The sequence below is a fragment of the Notolepis coatsorum genome, assembly GCF_963971535.1.
Source record: "Notolepis coatsorum genome assembly, chromosome: 15".
NCBI classification, from domain to species: domain Eukaryota; kingdom Metazoa; phylum Chordata; class Actinopteri; order Aulopiformes; family Paralepididae; genus Notolepis; species Notolepis coatsorum.
This window is the reverse complement of record NC_140179.1, coordinates 56862719-56875694: the sequence shown is the minus strand read 5'-3', so window position 1 is coordinate 56875694 and position 12976 is coordinate 56862719. Positions and strand designations below refer to the sequence as shown.

The window sequence follows — 12976 nt, the reverse complement described above, 5'->3', positions numbered from 1 at the left end:
ACAATTGTGTGTATTGAGCCGTACTGTATTGTACCCATTCTGCAATCTGTTAAATAAAGTTTTCATTCAAATGCGGGGGTCTTGCCCGCAGCGATTGTGCAATAATACAATAATGAGAATAGGATGAGAATAAGACATTTGTGCAATAATACAAGTAATAAGATAAGACATAATAGGTATTATGTGTACATAGAATTTACAAAAAGCATGGTAAGACATGCTAAGGTCCTGCAATAGTGCAATACGCTGTTAGCTACGGATGAGGCACTGGGTCTTCAAGTTTCAAGTTTCAAGTTTCTTTAATAGTTGTCATACAGAAGTACAGAATACTTTTATACAAAATGCTTCTTACTGTTGCGCTCCAGAGACTGTGCAAGACAAGATAAGTATGAAATAAAATAACATAGTAAAATTAGAAGTAAAAAAAATGAGGTCACAGTGTTCAGTTTAGACATATGTACAATGTTCGATGCAGAATAGACGTAGTTACCATACAATATACAATACTGTGCAGTGTACTAATATACAATACTATATAGTGCAAGGCAGAAATGGAGAAATGGGACGAGGTGCAATTTAGGTACAATTCACAGTAGGTGTACGAGTTGTAGTGCAATTCCTTTATCAATAAATATAAAGTGTAAGTGTGTTTGTGTGATCTAAAGTGTGGAGAGTGGGTGCTGCAGTGTGTTGTTTGTTTGAGTGAGTGTGTGCGTGTGGGTGTGTGTGCTGTGTGCATTTGATGGTTGTTGCATAGTGATTATTGTTCGTTTAGCAGCCTGATGGCCTGGGGATAGAACCTTCTTCTGAGTCTTTCTGTGCTCACCTTAAGACTCCGGTATCGCTTGCCTGACCGGGTCTTATGTACACTACTATACAATGCTATACTCATAGGCGGCGGGTGAGCTGGACATTAGGGTAGGCTATAGATCGGATGAAACTCGCGCGTAGCGCGCAACATTTTTCTTTTTTGCTTGCACGCAAACGGTGCTGTCCAGGTTCTGATGTCACACCCACATCTAGGCTACTACAGCGAGCCCCACTCATTTCATATAGTGCAAATTAATTGTTCAAATGAAGGCATCCATATGATTAACCATTGTCTTACCTTAATGCAGCAAAAGTTTCGGATGCGCCTCATTGGGAAAGGCCTTTCACAAGTTGCGGTGCCGACGGCAATGAAGGAAACGTTTTACATAATTTGGATCTCATCATGCTTTGAAAACAATGTACATAGTAGCTCTAAAAAGTTTCCACGGTTTGATTAACTCTGACTCAGTCTCATCATGCCCTCGTAGAGCAAGCCCTTGGCCTCAGGTGATCCAGTGTTATGCCCAGGCGGCATGTAACTTGGAATGGAGTTCCAGGTCTTGGCAGCTCTCATGTACTTGTCCTTAATGGAAATTAGTGTTAGGATGCGAATAGACGCCACCCGGTACAACAGTTCTGAACCCGAACGCGGAACTGCAAGTTTGTTGGTAAAAGACTACACGCGAACCTGGAGGTGAACAATCGGAAAGTGGGGGTGGGGCTAGACCTTGGAGGGTTTTGAAGACCAGACTGGCATCGGTTAGTTTGGTGATGCGGCGTGATTGGTTACTGCCCGCAGTCTGGAATGTTAAACGGCCACCACACCTACTGCCATTGACACCTTGGTTGGCCGACCCTTTGCGTATTGTCACCACCGGGCTGCAGCAGCCCACACGCACACAATATCGTAGCCTAGGCTGCCTATAATAATGCGCAGACTGGGTCGGCATAGCCTCCCCTGGCCTTATATACGCGCCGCCTATGGCTATACTATACAATCAAGTTTCAAGTTTCTTTAATAGTTGTCATACTGAAGTACAGAATACTTTTATACAAAATGCTTCTTTCTGTTACGCTCCAGAGACTGTGCTAGACAAAAGATAAGTATGAAATAAAATAAGTATAGCAAGTAAAAGTAAAAAATAGAAGTCACGTACGTAGACACAAGTGTTCAGTATGTACATATGTACAATGTTCAATGCAGGATAGCAGTAACTGAGTTACCATACAATATACTATGCAATATACTAATATACAATATACTATATAGTGCAGAGCAGAAATGGGATGAGGTACAATTTAGGTACAATTTACAATTTACAGTAAGGTGTCCTGAGGTATGGGTTGTAGTGCAAATTCTTTGCCAATAAATATAAAGTGTCTAGGTGTTCTAAAGTGTGTAGAGTGGGTGCTGCAGTGGGTTGATTGTTTAAAGTGAGTGTGTGCGGATGTGTGTGCTGTGAGTGCATTTGATGGTTGTTGCATAGTGTTATTGTTCGTTGAGCAACCTGATGGCCTGGGGATAGAAGCTTAGAGTCTTTCTGTGCTTGCCATGAGACTCCGGTATCGCTTGCCTGACTGCAGCAGTTCAAAGAGGCAGTTGTTTGGGTGGCTGGAGTCCTTGATAATTCTCGTAGCCTTACCCCTGCACCGCTTGTTGTAAATATTCTGGAGAGTGGGAAGCCCCCCTCCAATTGTGCGCTCTGCTGAACGGGCCACTCTCTGTAGTCTGCTAAGGTCTTGTGCGGTGCTATTCCCAAACCAGGAGGTGATATTGCCAGTCAGGATGCTCTCTATTGTACATGAGTAGAAGTTCTTAAGGATCTTCTGACTGACTTGGAACTTCCTTAGGCGCCTGAGGAAGTAGAGGCGTTGCCGTGCCTTCTTCACAACACTGTCAATGTGTGTGGTCCATGTCAAGTCCTCGGATATGTGGGCTCCGAGGTACTTAAAACTGTTCACTCTCTCAACCGGTGCCCCGTCGATGCTGAGGGGGCTGTAGTCCCTGACCCCCGACCTCCTAAAGTCCACAATCATCTCCTTTGTTTTGCTGACGTTCAGGGAGAGGCTGTTCTCCTGGCACCATCCCGCCAGGACCTTGACCTCTTCCAGGTAGGCCCTCTCGTCGTTTGCAGAGATCAGGCCCACCACTACTGTGTCGTCAGCAAATTTGATGATTGTGTTGTTGTTCCGCTGAGCCACACAGTCATGTGTGTACAGGGAGTAGAGGAGGGGACTCGGAACACAGCCCTGGGGGGCCCCTATGTTGAGGGTGATGGATGAGGAGGTGCAGTTGCCTGCTCTCACCACCTGGGGTCTACCCGTCAGGAAGTCCAAGACCCACTGGCAGAGGTCATAGTTCAAGCCCAGGTCCCTGAGCTTGGCTATGAGTTTGGAGGGGACAATGGTATTGAATGCTGAGCTGTAGTCGATGAATAGCATTCTCACATAGTTCCCCTGCCTCTTGTCCAGGTGGCGTGAACACTTACGGCAACTAACTTGTGCTTCCGCGTTTCTCTGATTGGCCAGCGCTCTCCTTCGTGAATACCAGCCGCTCTACGCTCGTTCCCTACGCCGGAGACATTTTTAGAAAAACACAAAGCCGCCATCTTTAATGTCTGGCATAGGAAATATTAATACCGCGGCATTATGCATTCGTAATCCCCCCTACATAATAACCACGCAGGTTAATCAGCAAAGGTTAATAATAATAACCACGCAGGTTAATTAGCAACGCTCGCACAATACCTAGGTTAATAATAAGTAGGCAATTGGCACAAGTGTAAATTATACATTCGTCACTCAGTTTTATCATCGACACACTTAGCTCAACTCGTTCGCCAGCTTGCTGTGGAGCCTATGGTCACAAGTTCCAATCACTTCAATTTTTTATTTAATTAAATTTTTTACGTTTAATTAATTTATCATCTCTCAATATAAACGTAACTAGCTATTCATATCGTTGTAATGTAGTTAATCAATCAATCATGTAACCTACTGTACCTGTGCTTTTACTGTACCTCTGCTTTGGCCTACAGCACAGCAGGTAATGTAGTTAATCAATCAATCATGTAACCTACTGTACCTGTGCTTTTACTGTACCTCTGCATTGGCCTACAGCACAGCAGATAATGTAGTTAATCAATCAATCATGTAACCTACTGTACCTCTGCTTTGGCTGGCCTACAGCACAGCAGGTAATAAAATGCATTAACATAGATCATGTAACCTACTGTACCTCTGCGCTGGCTTGCACGTTGTAATGTAGTTAATCAATCAATCATGTAACCTACTGTACCTGTGCTTTTACTGTACCTCTGCTTTGGCCTACAGCACAGCAGGTAATGTAGTTAATCAGTCAGCAGCCTCCACTGATGTACAGTGATTCAAACCCCCTCAATGTGCAGTTTCTGACAGCTGTGCTGTGTTGTCACGCGAAATAACGTTATGAATAAAAACGCAAAATAACATTATATAACGTCGCTTGGCGTTTGAGTGCCGTCAAAACGAAAATGCGCGTTACCGGCGTAGGGGGAAAACGAGCCGTAGCGTCACGTGGGGTCAGTTGGCCAATCAGAGAAACGGGGAAGCACAAGTTAGTTGCCTTAAGTGTTCACGCGTCCAGGTGTGACAATCTACAGTTATACTATGTGTCTTTATGCTAGCTTGCTGATTAAACTGCTTAAATGCTTGGTTCTGTATGAGCCAATGAATGTCCATATCTGTCTCCTAGTGTAGGAATGTCTTAATGTCCCTCTCTCTCTGTCTCCTAGTCCAAGAATGTCTCTCTCTCTCTCTGTCTCCTAGTGCAGGAATGTCTTAATGTCTCTCTCTGTCTCTTAGTGCAGGAATGTCTTAATGTCTCTCTCTGTCTCCTAGTGCAGGAATGTCTTAATGTCCCTCTGTCTCTGTCTCCTAGTGCAGGAATGTCTTAATGTCTCTCTCTCTGTCTCCTAGTGCAGGAATGTCTTAATGTCTCTCTCTCTGTCTCCTAGTGCAGGAATGTCTTAATGTCTCTCTCTCTCTCTGTCTCTTAGTGCAGGAATGTCTTAATGTCCCCCTCTCTCTCTCTGTCTCCTAGTGTAGGAATGTCTTAATGTCCCTCTCTCTCTCTCTCTCTCTGTCTCCTAGTGCAGGAATGTCTTAATGTCTCTCTCTCTCTCTCTGTCTCCTAGTGCAGGAATGTCTTAATGTCTCTCTCTATCTGTCTCCTAGTGCAGGAATGTCTTAATGTCCCTCTCTCTCTATCTGTCTCCTAGTGCAGGAATGTCTTAATGTCCCTCTATCTCTGTCTCCTAGTGCAGGAATGTCTTAATGTCTCGCTCTCTGTCTCCTAGTGCAGGAATGTCTTATGTCTCTCTCTCTCTCTGTCTCCTAGTGCAGGAATGTCTTAATGTCTCTCTCTCTCTGTCTCTTAGTGCAGGAATGTCTTAATGTCTCTCTCTCTGTATCTTAGTGCAGGAATGTCTTAATGTCTCTCTCTCTCTCTCTCTCTCTCTCTCTCTCTCTCTCTCTCTCTCTCTCTCTCTCTCTCTCTCTCTCTCTCTCTCTCTCTCTCTCTCTCTCTCTCTCTCTCTGTCTCTTAGTGCAGGAATGTCTTAATGTCCCTCTCTCTCTGTCTCCTAGTGCAGAGATGTCGTAATGTCTCTCTCTGTCTCCTAGTGCAGGAATGTCTTAATGTACCTCTCTCTCTGTCTCCTAGTGCAGGAATGTCTTAATGTCTCTCTCTCTCTGTCTCCTAGTGCAGGAATGTCTTAATGTCTCTCTCTCTGTCTCCTAGTGCAGGAATGTCTTAATGTCCCTCTCTCTCTGTCTCCTAGTGCAGGAATGTCTTAATGTCTCTCTCTGTCTCCTAGTGCAGGAATGTCTTAATGTCTCTCTCTCTCTGTCTCCTAGTGCAGGAATGTCTTAATGTCCCTCTCTCTGTCTCCTAGTGCAGGAATGTCTTAATGTCTCTCTCTCTGTCTCCTAGTGCAGGAATGTCTTAATGTCCCTCTCTCTCTTTCTATCTGTCTCCTAGTGCAGGAATGTCTTAATGTCCCTCTCTCTGTCTCCTAGTGCAGGAATGTCTTAATGTCCCTCTCTCTCTCTGTCTCCAAGTGCAGGAATGTCTTAATGTCCCTCTCTCTGTCTCCTAGTGCAGGAATGTCTTAATGTCTCTCTCTCTCTGTCTCCTAGTGCAGGAATGTCTTAATGTCCCTCTCTCTCTCTGTCTCCAAGTGCAGGAATGTCTTAATGTCCCTCTCTCTGTCTCCAAGTGCAGGAATGTCTTAATGTCTCTCTCTCTGTCTCCTAGTGCAGGAATGTCTTAATGCCTCTCTCTCTCTGTCTCCTAGTGCAGGAATGTCTTAATGTCTCTCTCTGTCTCCTAGTGCAGGAATGTCTTAATGTCCCTCTCTCTGTCTCCTAGTGCAGGAATGTCTTAATGTCCCTCTCTCTCTGTCTCCTAGTGCAGGAATGTCTTAATGTCTCTCTCTGTCTCCTAGTGCAGGAATGTCTTAATGTCTCTCTCTCTCTGTCTCCTAGTGCAGGAATGTCTTAATGTCCCTCTCTCTGTCTCCTAGTGCAGGAATGTCTTAATGTCTCTCTCTCTGTCTCCTAGTGCAGGAATGTCTTAATGTCCCTCTCTCTCTCTCTATCTGTCTCCTAGTGCAGGAATGTCTTAATGTCCCTCTCTCTGTCTCCTAGTGCAGGAATGTCTTAATGTCCCCCTCTCTCTCTGTCTCCAAGTGCAGGAATGTCTTAATGTCCCTCTCTCTGTCTCCTAGTGCAGGAATGTCTTAATGTCTCTCTCTCTCTGTCTCCTAGTGCAGGAATGTCTTAATGTCCCTCTCTCTCTCTGTCTCCAAGTGCAGGAATGTCTTAATGTCCCTATCTCTGTCTCCAAGTGCAGGAATGTCTTAATGTCTCTCTCTCTGTCTCCTAGTGCAGGAATGTCTTAATGCCTCTCTCTCTCTGTCTCCTAGTGCAGGAATGTCTTAATGTCTCTCTCTCTGTCTCCTAGTGCAGGAATGTCTTAATGTCTCTCTCTGTCTCCTAGTGCAGGAATGTCTTAATGTCTCTCTCTATGTCTCCTAGTGCAGGAATGTCTTAGGGCACTTTCACATATAGTTTTGGTGGACTCGGTGCGATTCTGGGGGTGAAGTTGCAACATTGTTGCATTCTTCATTTGGTGCGTCTGCATTCACATTGCAATTTGTCAAGCGCACCAAACTTTCTGAACAATGTCACGTGGTCGAAAAGGGCGCTCGTCTATTGGTCACAACAGAGTGAAAATGTGTGTGTGAATGCGAGCCCTATTGTGTGTGTGTGTAGTAGTAGACGCAGCGGGAGGAGTGTAGCGGAGAGAGAGTCGGGGAGCGGACGGTCTCTCGGTTTGATTGCATGAAGCGCCGGTGAGGTTGACCGGTGAGGAGGTTTTTTTTGTGCGTGCGTGTGTGTGTGTGACTGCGAGCCCTGTCTGACTCCAGTTACACCATTTGACCGAATGTCCCGCGTGACCGCGTCCCGCATATTGAGAGGATGTCCCTCTTTTCGAAGCAAAAAAAAACATGGGTCTCTAAAAGCCCCTCCCTACAGGCAACCCGCCTCTTGTCCACACACATTGCTGTGCTCATGACGCTACCTCATATCGCAGATCTGATTGGTTAGGTAGTAATTTAGCGCTCTGCTCGTGAGAGTCGTGACTCAATTCCTATATTTGGTCCGCGTTTGGTCCGATGAAGCGAACCGAGACCTACGTTTTCAGGCGGACCAGAGTTCGCATGTTTGGTCCGCACCAGAGTTCGACTGCGCATTCACACCACCCCAAAAAAGCGGACTATCGAATTCTGGTCCGATAGTCCGGACCAAACAGCTCTGGTGTGAAAGCACCCTTAATGTCTCTCTCTCTCTGTCTCCTAGTGCAGGAATGTCTTAATGTCTCTCTCTCTCTGTCTCCTAGTGCAGGAATGTCTTAATGTCTCTCGCTCTCTCTGTCTACTAGTGCAGGAATGTCTTAATGTCTCTCTCTCTCTGTCTCCTAGTGCAGGAATGTCTTAATGTCTCTCTCTCTGTCTCCTAGTGCAGGAATGTCTTAATGTCTCTCTCTCTCTGCGTCTCCTAGGTGGCCCTGAGGATCCGTCCCCTCAGTGAAGCTGAGCAGGAGGAGGCAGCCACCATCGTGGCCCACAGAGTGGACGACCAGGTCAGATAGACAGCCTCTGTTTACTGCTCCGTGTGTGTGTGTGTGTGTGTGTGTGTGTGTGTGTGTGTGTGCAGGGACGTGCACAGGACTTTAGAGGGGCAGGTGCTCGAAGGCGAAAACTAAGTGCGCAAGCTCGATTTTTGGGGGCCCTTTTTGGGCGGGGGGCCCTTTTTTGTCCCTTTTTGTGTTTCAGTGCAGGAGCTCACTTATCCTTGAAATACACTTTTATCACTGACTTAAACTTTAAAAAAAAACTTAAAAAAAAAAGAAATTGGCATAAAAATGGCACTTTTTTATAAGGCACAAAAGGGCAGGTGCTCGAGCACCCTTTGTGTGCACGTGCCTGTGTGTGTGTGTTTGTGGCGCAGGCATTTGAGATGTGTGTTTGTATGTGCAGCACCCATGCAGGAGTGTGTGTGTGTGTGTGTGTGTGTGTTAGGGCTGACCTTCGAAGCTTTTTTTGGCAATCGAAGCTTCGGGGCCGAGCTTCGATTTTAATTCGAAGCTTCGAGAAAAAAAAATAATATATAATTATTTTTTAATATATATATATTTTTTTATCTTATGTTGTGGGACTTGTACAGCACTTTGGTAAACTTTTTTTATTTTTATTTTTTAAATGTGCTCTATAAATAAAGTGGATTGGATTAATTAATTAAGTAGCCCGTTTCGTGACTGTGACGCAGCCAACAAGGTTTCACTCGGCTGTGCTGCCTGGGTGCAGTGGGGCTGCTCTCACAGCCAACGACATGACATTACATAATTATGTTGCAACCTTCGTCTATCAAGCAAACAATTATATAAATATTTATATGTAGTTGATAGAGACAAAGGCAGAATTCGACTTAATTAAGCATGTTTTATTAAGATATTTTTATATGGGTCGGGACACTTTAAAAAAACAGCACAATGAACACAAATCTGTCCGACATAGTCTTAAATAACAAACGGCATTGCTTCGCTTCTTCGTCGACATGTCTGCTGCACATGTCCTTGTTGTTTTCAACACAGATAATCTCCATGTGCTTGTTGTAGAGAGGTGGAGTCGAGGCTCCGCTTACTTTCGTTTCATTGGAATGGAGGCGGGAAGGCGCAGCTTACTTTCGTTTCATTGGAATGGAGGCGCAAGATTTTGGAGGCCCTGCTTTTCTTTATCATAAATCGATCAATAGAGACCGTATTAGATCCCCAATTATCATATCATGGGGTATCATTGGAAAGCCACACGCATTGCCTACAACCCTGTGCAAAGATTTTCGAGATCGCCAAATGATTGACGGAGCTAGAGCCGCGGGAGTCGGGGTGGTAATGTGTACTTTTGCATACTTTGGGGCACGCCTCACATATCGGCATGTAACTCGAGAACCGCTGAACGGATTTTGTCACCTGAAAGGGCAATCGACAGGCAACTAATAGGGCTTTAATTCTATCTATATATTGTATTAAAAGAGATGCACACCCGAGCCACTAGAGGTCGGCAAAGAATCGTCCACATGTGGGCCCTTGGATGTTAAGAGGTCAATGTTTTTAAATAATTTCTTTTGTAGCCAAGAGTAAAGACCATAACCCTATCAAAAACAGTAGTCAAAGTGTATATTTTCATTTTTACCGATGTTTTATACGATTTATCGGAAATACAAATTTATCGAAAAATGCTAATTATCGTAAAAACCGCAAGAAATGACTAAATCCAGATTCAACCCTGCCATTGGAAAGAGGAGCATTTTCCCTATCCATAGATGTATGATTTGGCCATAATAAGGTCAAGGTCAAGTTCAAGGTCAAATATGGATTTATAATTAAAATCGATTATCATTAATTACTGTATCTACAAATCCTTCTGTTTAATCATCTTCCCGCCGTTCATTTGCTTAGATTTTCTGTACACATGATCTCAATAAGGTGGTGAATGAGCTCAGTGAGCATTTTCTCCTACCCGTATACATTTTTGATCATCATCATCAAAATCATAAATCATAATTAACCATAATTAATTTATTCATTACAATTTACTCAGCCTAGTAACAGACACAATATTTCTGACACTGGAAATACATACCCCCAGGTCCCTAGATGTTCCTAGATACCAAGAACATGCACATTTGTTATTTATTTTTTTTTTTCAACTTCGATAATTTTTTTTATGTTCGAAGCTTGTGCCATCGAACGAAGCTTCGAAGCTTCGAAGTATTTAAGACAGCCCTAGTGTGTGTGTGTGTTTGTGGCGCAGGCATTTGAGATGTGTGTTTGCATGTGCAGCAGCACCCATGCAGGATTGTGTGTGTATAGTCTAATAATGTATGCAAGTACACCATAAGTGTACTGTTGTTTATCTTGTGTGCATATACCTGTGACGTAGCTCTGTGTGTGTGTGTGTGTGTGTGTGTGTCCGTCCATATTCATATCCTGTTTACCTGCATTATTTCCGCATTATTTCTGGAGGGCGGAGCTAACAATATACTCGTTATCACCATACATACCGCTTATATTGAAACACGTTGACATTAGGGCCGTTCTTTCAACCTAAAAGTGCACTTTCTTCAACCTCGAACCTAAATTCCTTTGCAACCCGTGTTACCAAGTAAACAAATCACAGAACGATAGCCAGTTAGTTAGCCAGCGCCAGCCAGATACTAATGTTAGCTCACAACGATAGCCAGTTAGTTAGCCAGCGCCAGCCAGATACTAACGTTAGCTCACAACGATAACCACGTTAGTTAGCCAGCGCCAGCCAGATACTAACGTTAGCTCACAACGATAGCCACGTTAGTTAGCCAGCGCCAGCCAGATACCAACGTTAGCTCACAACGATAGCCACGTTAGTTAGCCAGCACCAGCCAGATACCAACGTTAGCTCTCAACGATAGCCACGTTAGTTAGCCAGCGCCAGCCAGATACCAACGTTAGCTCACAACGATAGCCACGTTAGTTAGCCAGCGCCAGCCAGATACCAACGTTAGCTCACAACGATAGCCACGTAACCCTCTGCTGGCGCGTGCTGTGCACTACAATCAACTCTGTGTCAGTGTAATAGCAGTCTGTGACGTCACGGTATTGAGAATCATACCGGCGGGATTTCGAAATATCCTGGTATACCGTAATACCGTCATACCGCCCAAGCCTACTACCTACTATGTATGTACTATGCTACTATGTCTATACTACTATCTACTATGTTACTATGCCTATACTACTACCTACTATGTATGTACTATGCTACTATGTCTATACTACTACCTATCTACTATGTACTATGTTACTATGCCTATACTACTACGGTACTACCTACTACTACTATGTATGTACTATGCTACTATGTCTATAGTACTACCAGTACCTACTATGTATGTACTATGCTACTATACTACTACCTACTATGTAGTGTGCTAGTATGTCTATACTACTACCTACTATGTAGTGTGCTAGTATGTCTATACTACTACCTACTATGTACTATGCTACTATGTCTATACTACTACCTACTATGTACTATGCTACTATGTCTATACTACTACCTACTATGTAGTGTGCTAGTATGTCTATACTACTACCTACTATGTACTATGCTACTATGTCTATACTACTACCTACTATGTAGTATGCTACTATGTCTATACTACCTGCTATGTAGTGTGCTACTATGTCTATACTACTACCTACTATGTACTGTAGTGTGATACTATGTCTATACTACTACCTGCTAATTATGTCTATACTACTATGCACCAGAGTGTAGCACTCAAGTTTGACACTGCTAGACGAACAATACCACTTTTTAACCTTAGCTGCCATTGTTGTACCCCTCCCGTTGACTTGTTGTTATACACAATTTGTAAATAGATTTGGATAAAAGCATCAGCTAAAATGACTAAACATTTTAAATAATGAGAACATGCAGGTTTCCTGGAAGCCAATTATACAGCCCTGTATGGTCAGATGGTGTGTCCCACCTGGAGAGTGCTTAGCAGCATTATGCCGCTGAGTGTGTGTGTGCGTGTGCACGTGCGCGTGTGCGTGCGTGCGTGTGTGTGTGCGTGGGTGTGTGGGGGTGTGTGTGTGTGTGTGTGTGTGTGTGAGACACACTGGTGGAGGTGATGGTGTGTGAATGGTGATGGATGTTGTGGCTGGTGGCTTGCTGTGTATTCCAAGAAGAGAAGCTAAGCTGATTGAGGCATTAGCGGTGGCAGCAGCAGTGGGGAGCCGAGCGACTCCTCTTAACCCTTTCACTGCCACACGACAGAAGGTTAACCCTTTACTATCACACAACCGACGGTCACCGTCTGGCCTAGCTTAAAATTCTGGGAGAGGTGTTTTTGACCAACAGCTAGCTCCATTAATTTGTGCTGTGCTAGCTTTCAGCCAGATAGCCTTCTACTGAACACACAGAGAGGAAATTGGTATCTATCTTCTTTGTGTTCCTTTAATATTGTGAAATATTAAATCCTTTGAATGTGAAACATTGAAGTGTACCATTGACAGTTTCGCACAGGTTGTTGCGGTGGGCTTGTCTGATATTGTGGTATAGCCACTAGGGCTGGGCAATTAATCGAAAAAAAATCGCGATCTCGATTCATAGAACTATGCAATCTCATTTTTAAATTATGACGATTTTGTTTATTAAAACTTTAAAAAAAAGTTTTACTTAACTTTTTTAAATTATGACAATTCTGACTTGAGTTATTTTGTATGTTACAAGAGACTTTTAAGTTTAAGTCAAGCACTTTCATATATGTTATGTTTAAGTTTAAGTCAAGCACTTTGATATGTTATGTTGTCTGTTTAAGAAAGAGTGCAATAAATTATTTTATTGAAAAAATAAGAATCGTGTGAGAGAATCGTGATCTCAATTCTTAGAGAGAAAAATCGTGATTCACATTTGAGCAAGAATCGCCCAGCCCTAATAGCCACCACAAATAAGACTGTATGGGGAACACAGGTCTATATTGTTGGAAAGACATTGGGTCTCATTCCCCAATATTT

At 43.7% G+C, this 12976-nt stretch overlaps 1 protein-coding gene across 1 annotated transcript in view; it reads left to right on the top strand.

Moving 5' to 3' along the window:
• kif19 (kinesin family member 19) overlaps positions 1-12976 on the top strand; it is a gene marked incomplete at both ends in the record, with an annotated part of 182634 nt that overhangs the window by 926 nt on the left and 168732 nt on the right. Inside the window, one exon of the mRNA XM_084330652.1 lies at positions 7916-7996. Within this exon, the coding sequence (XP_084186778.1) occupies positions 7916-7996 (81 nt within the window). The remainder of the gene's footprint in view (positions 1-7915; positions 7997-12976) is intronic.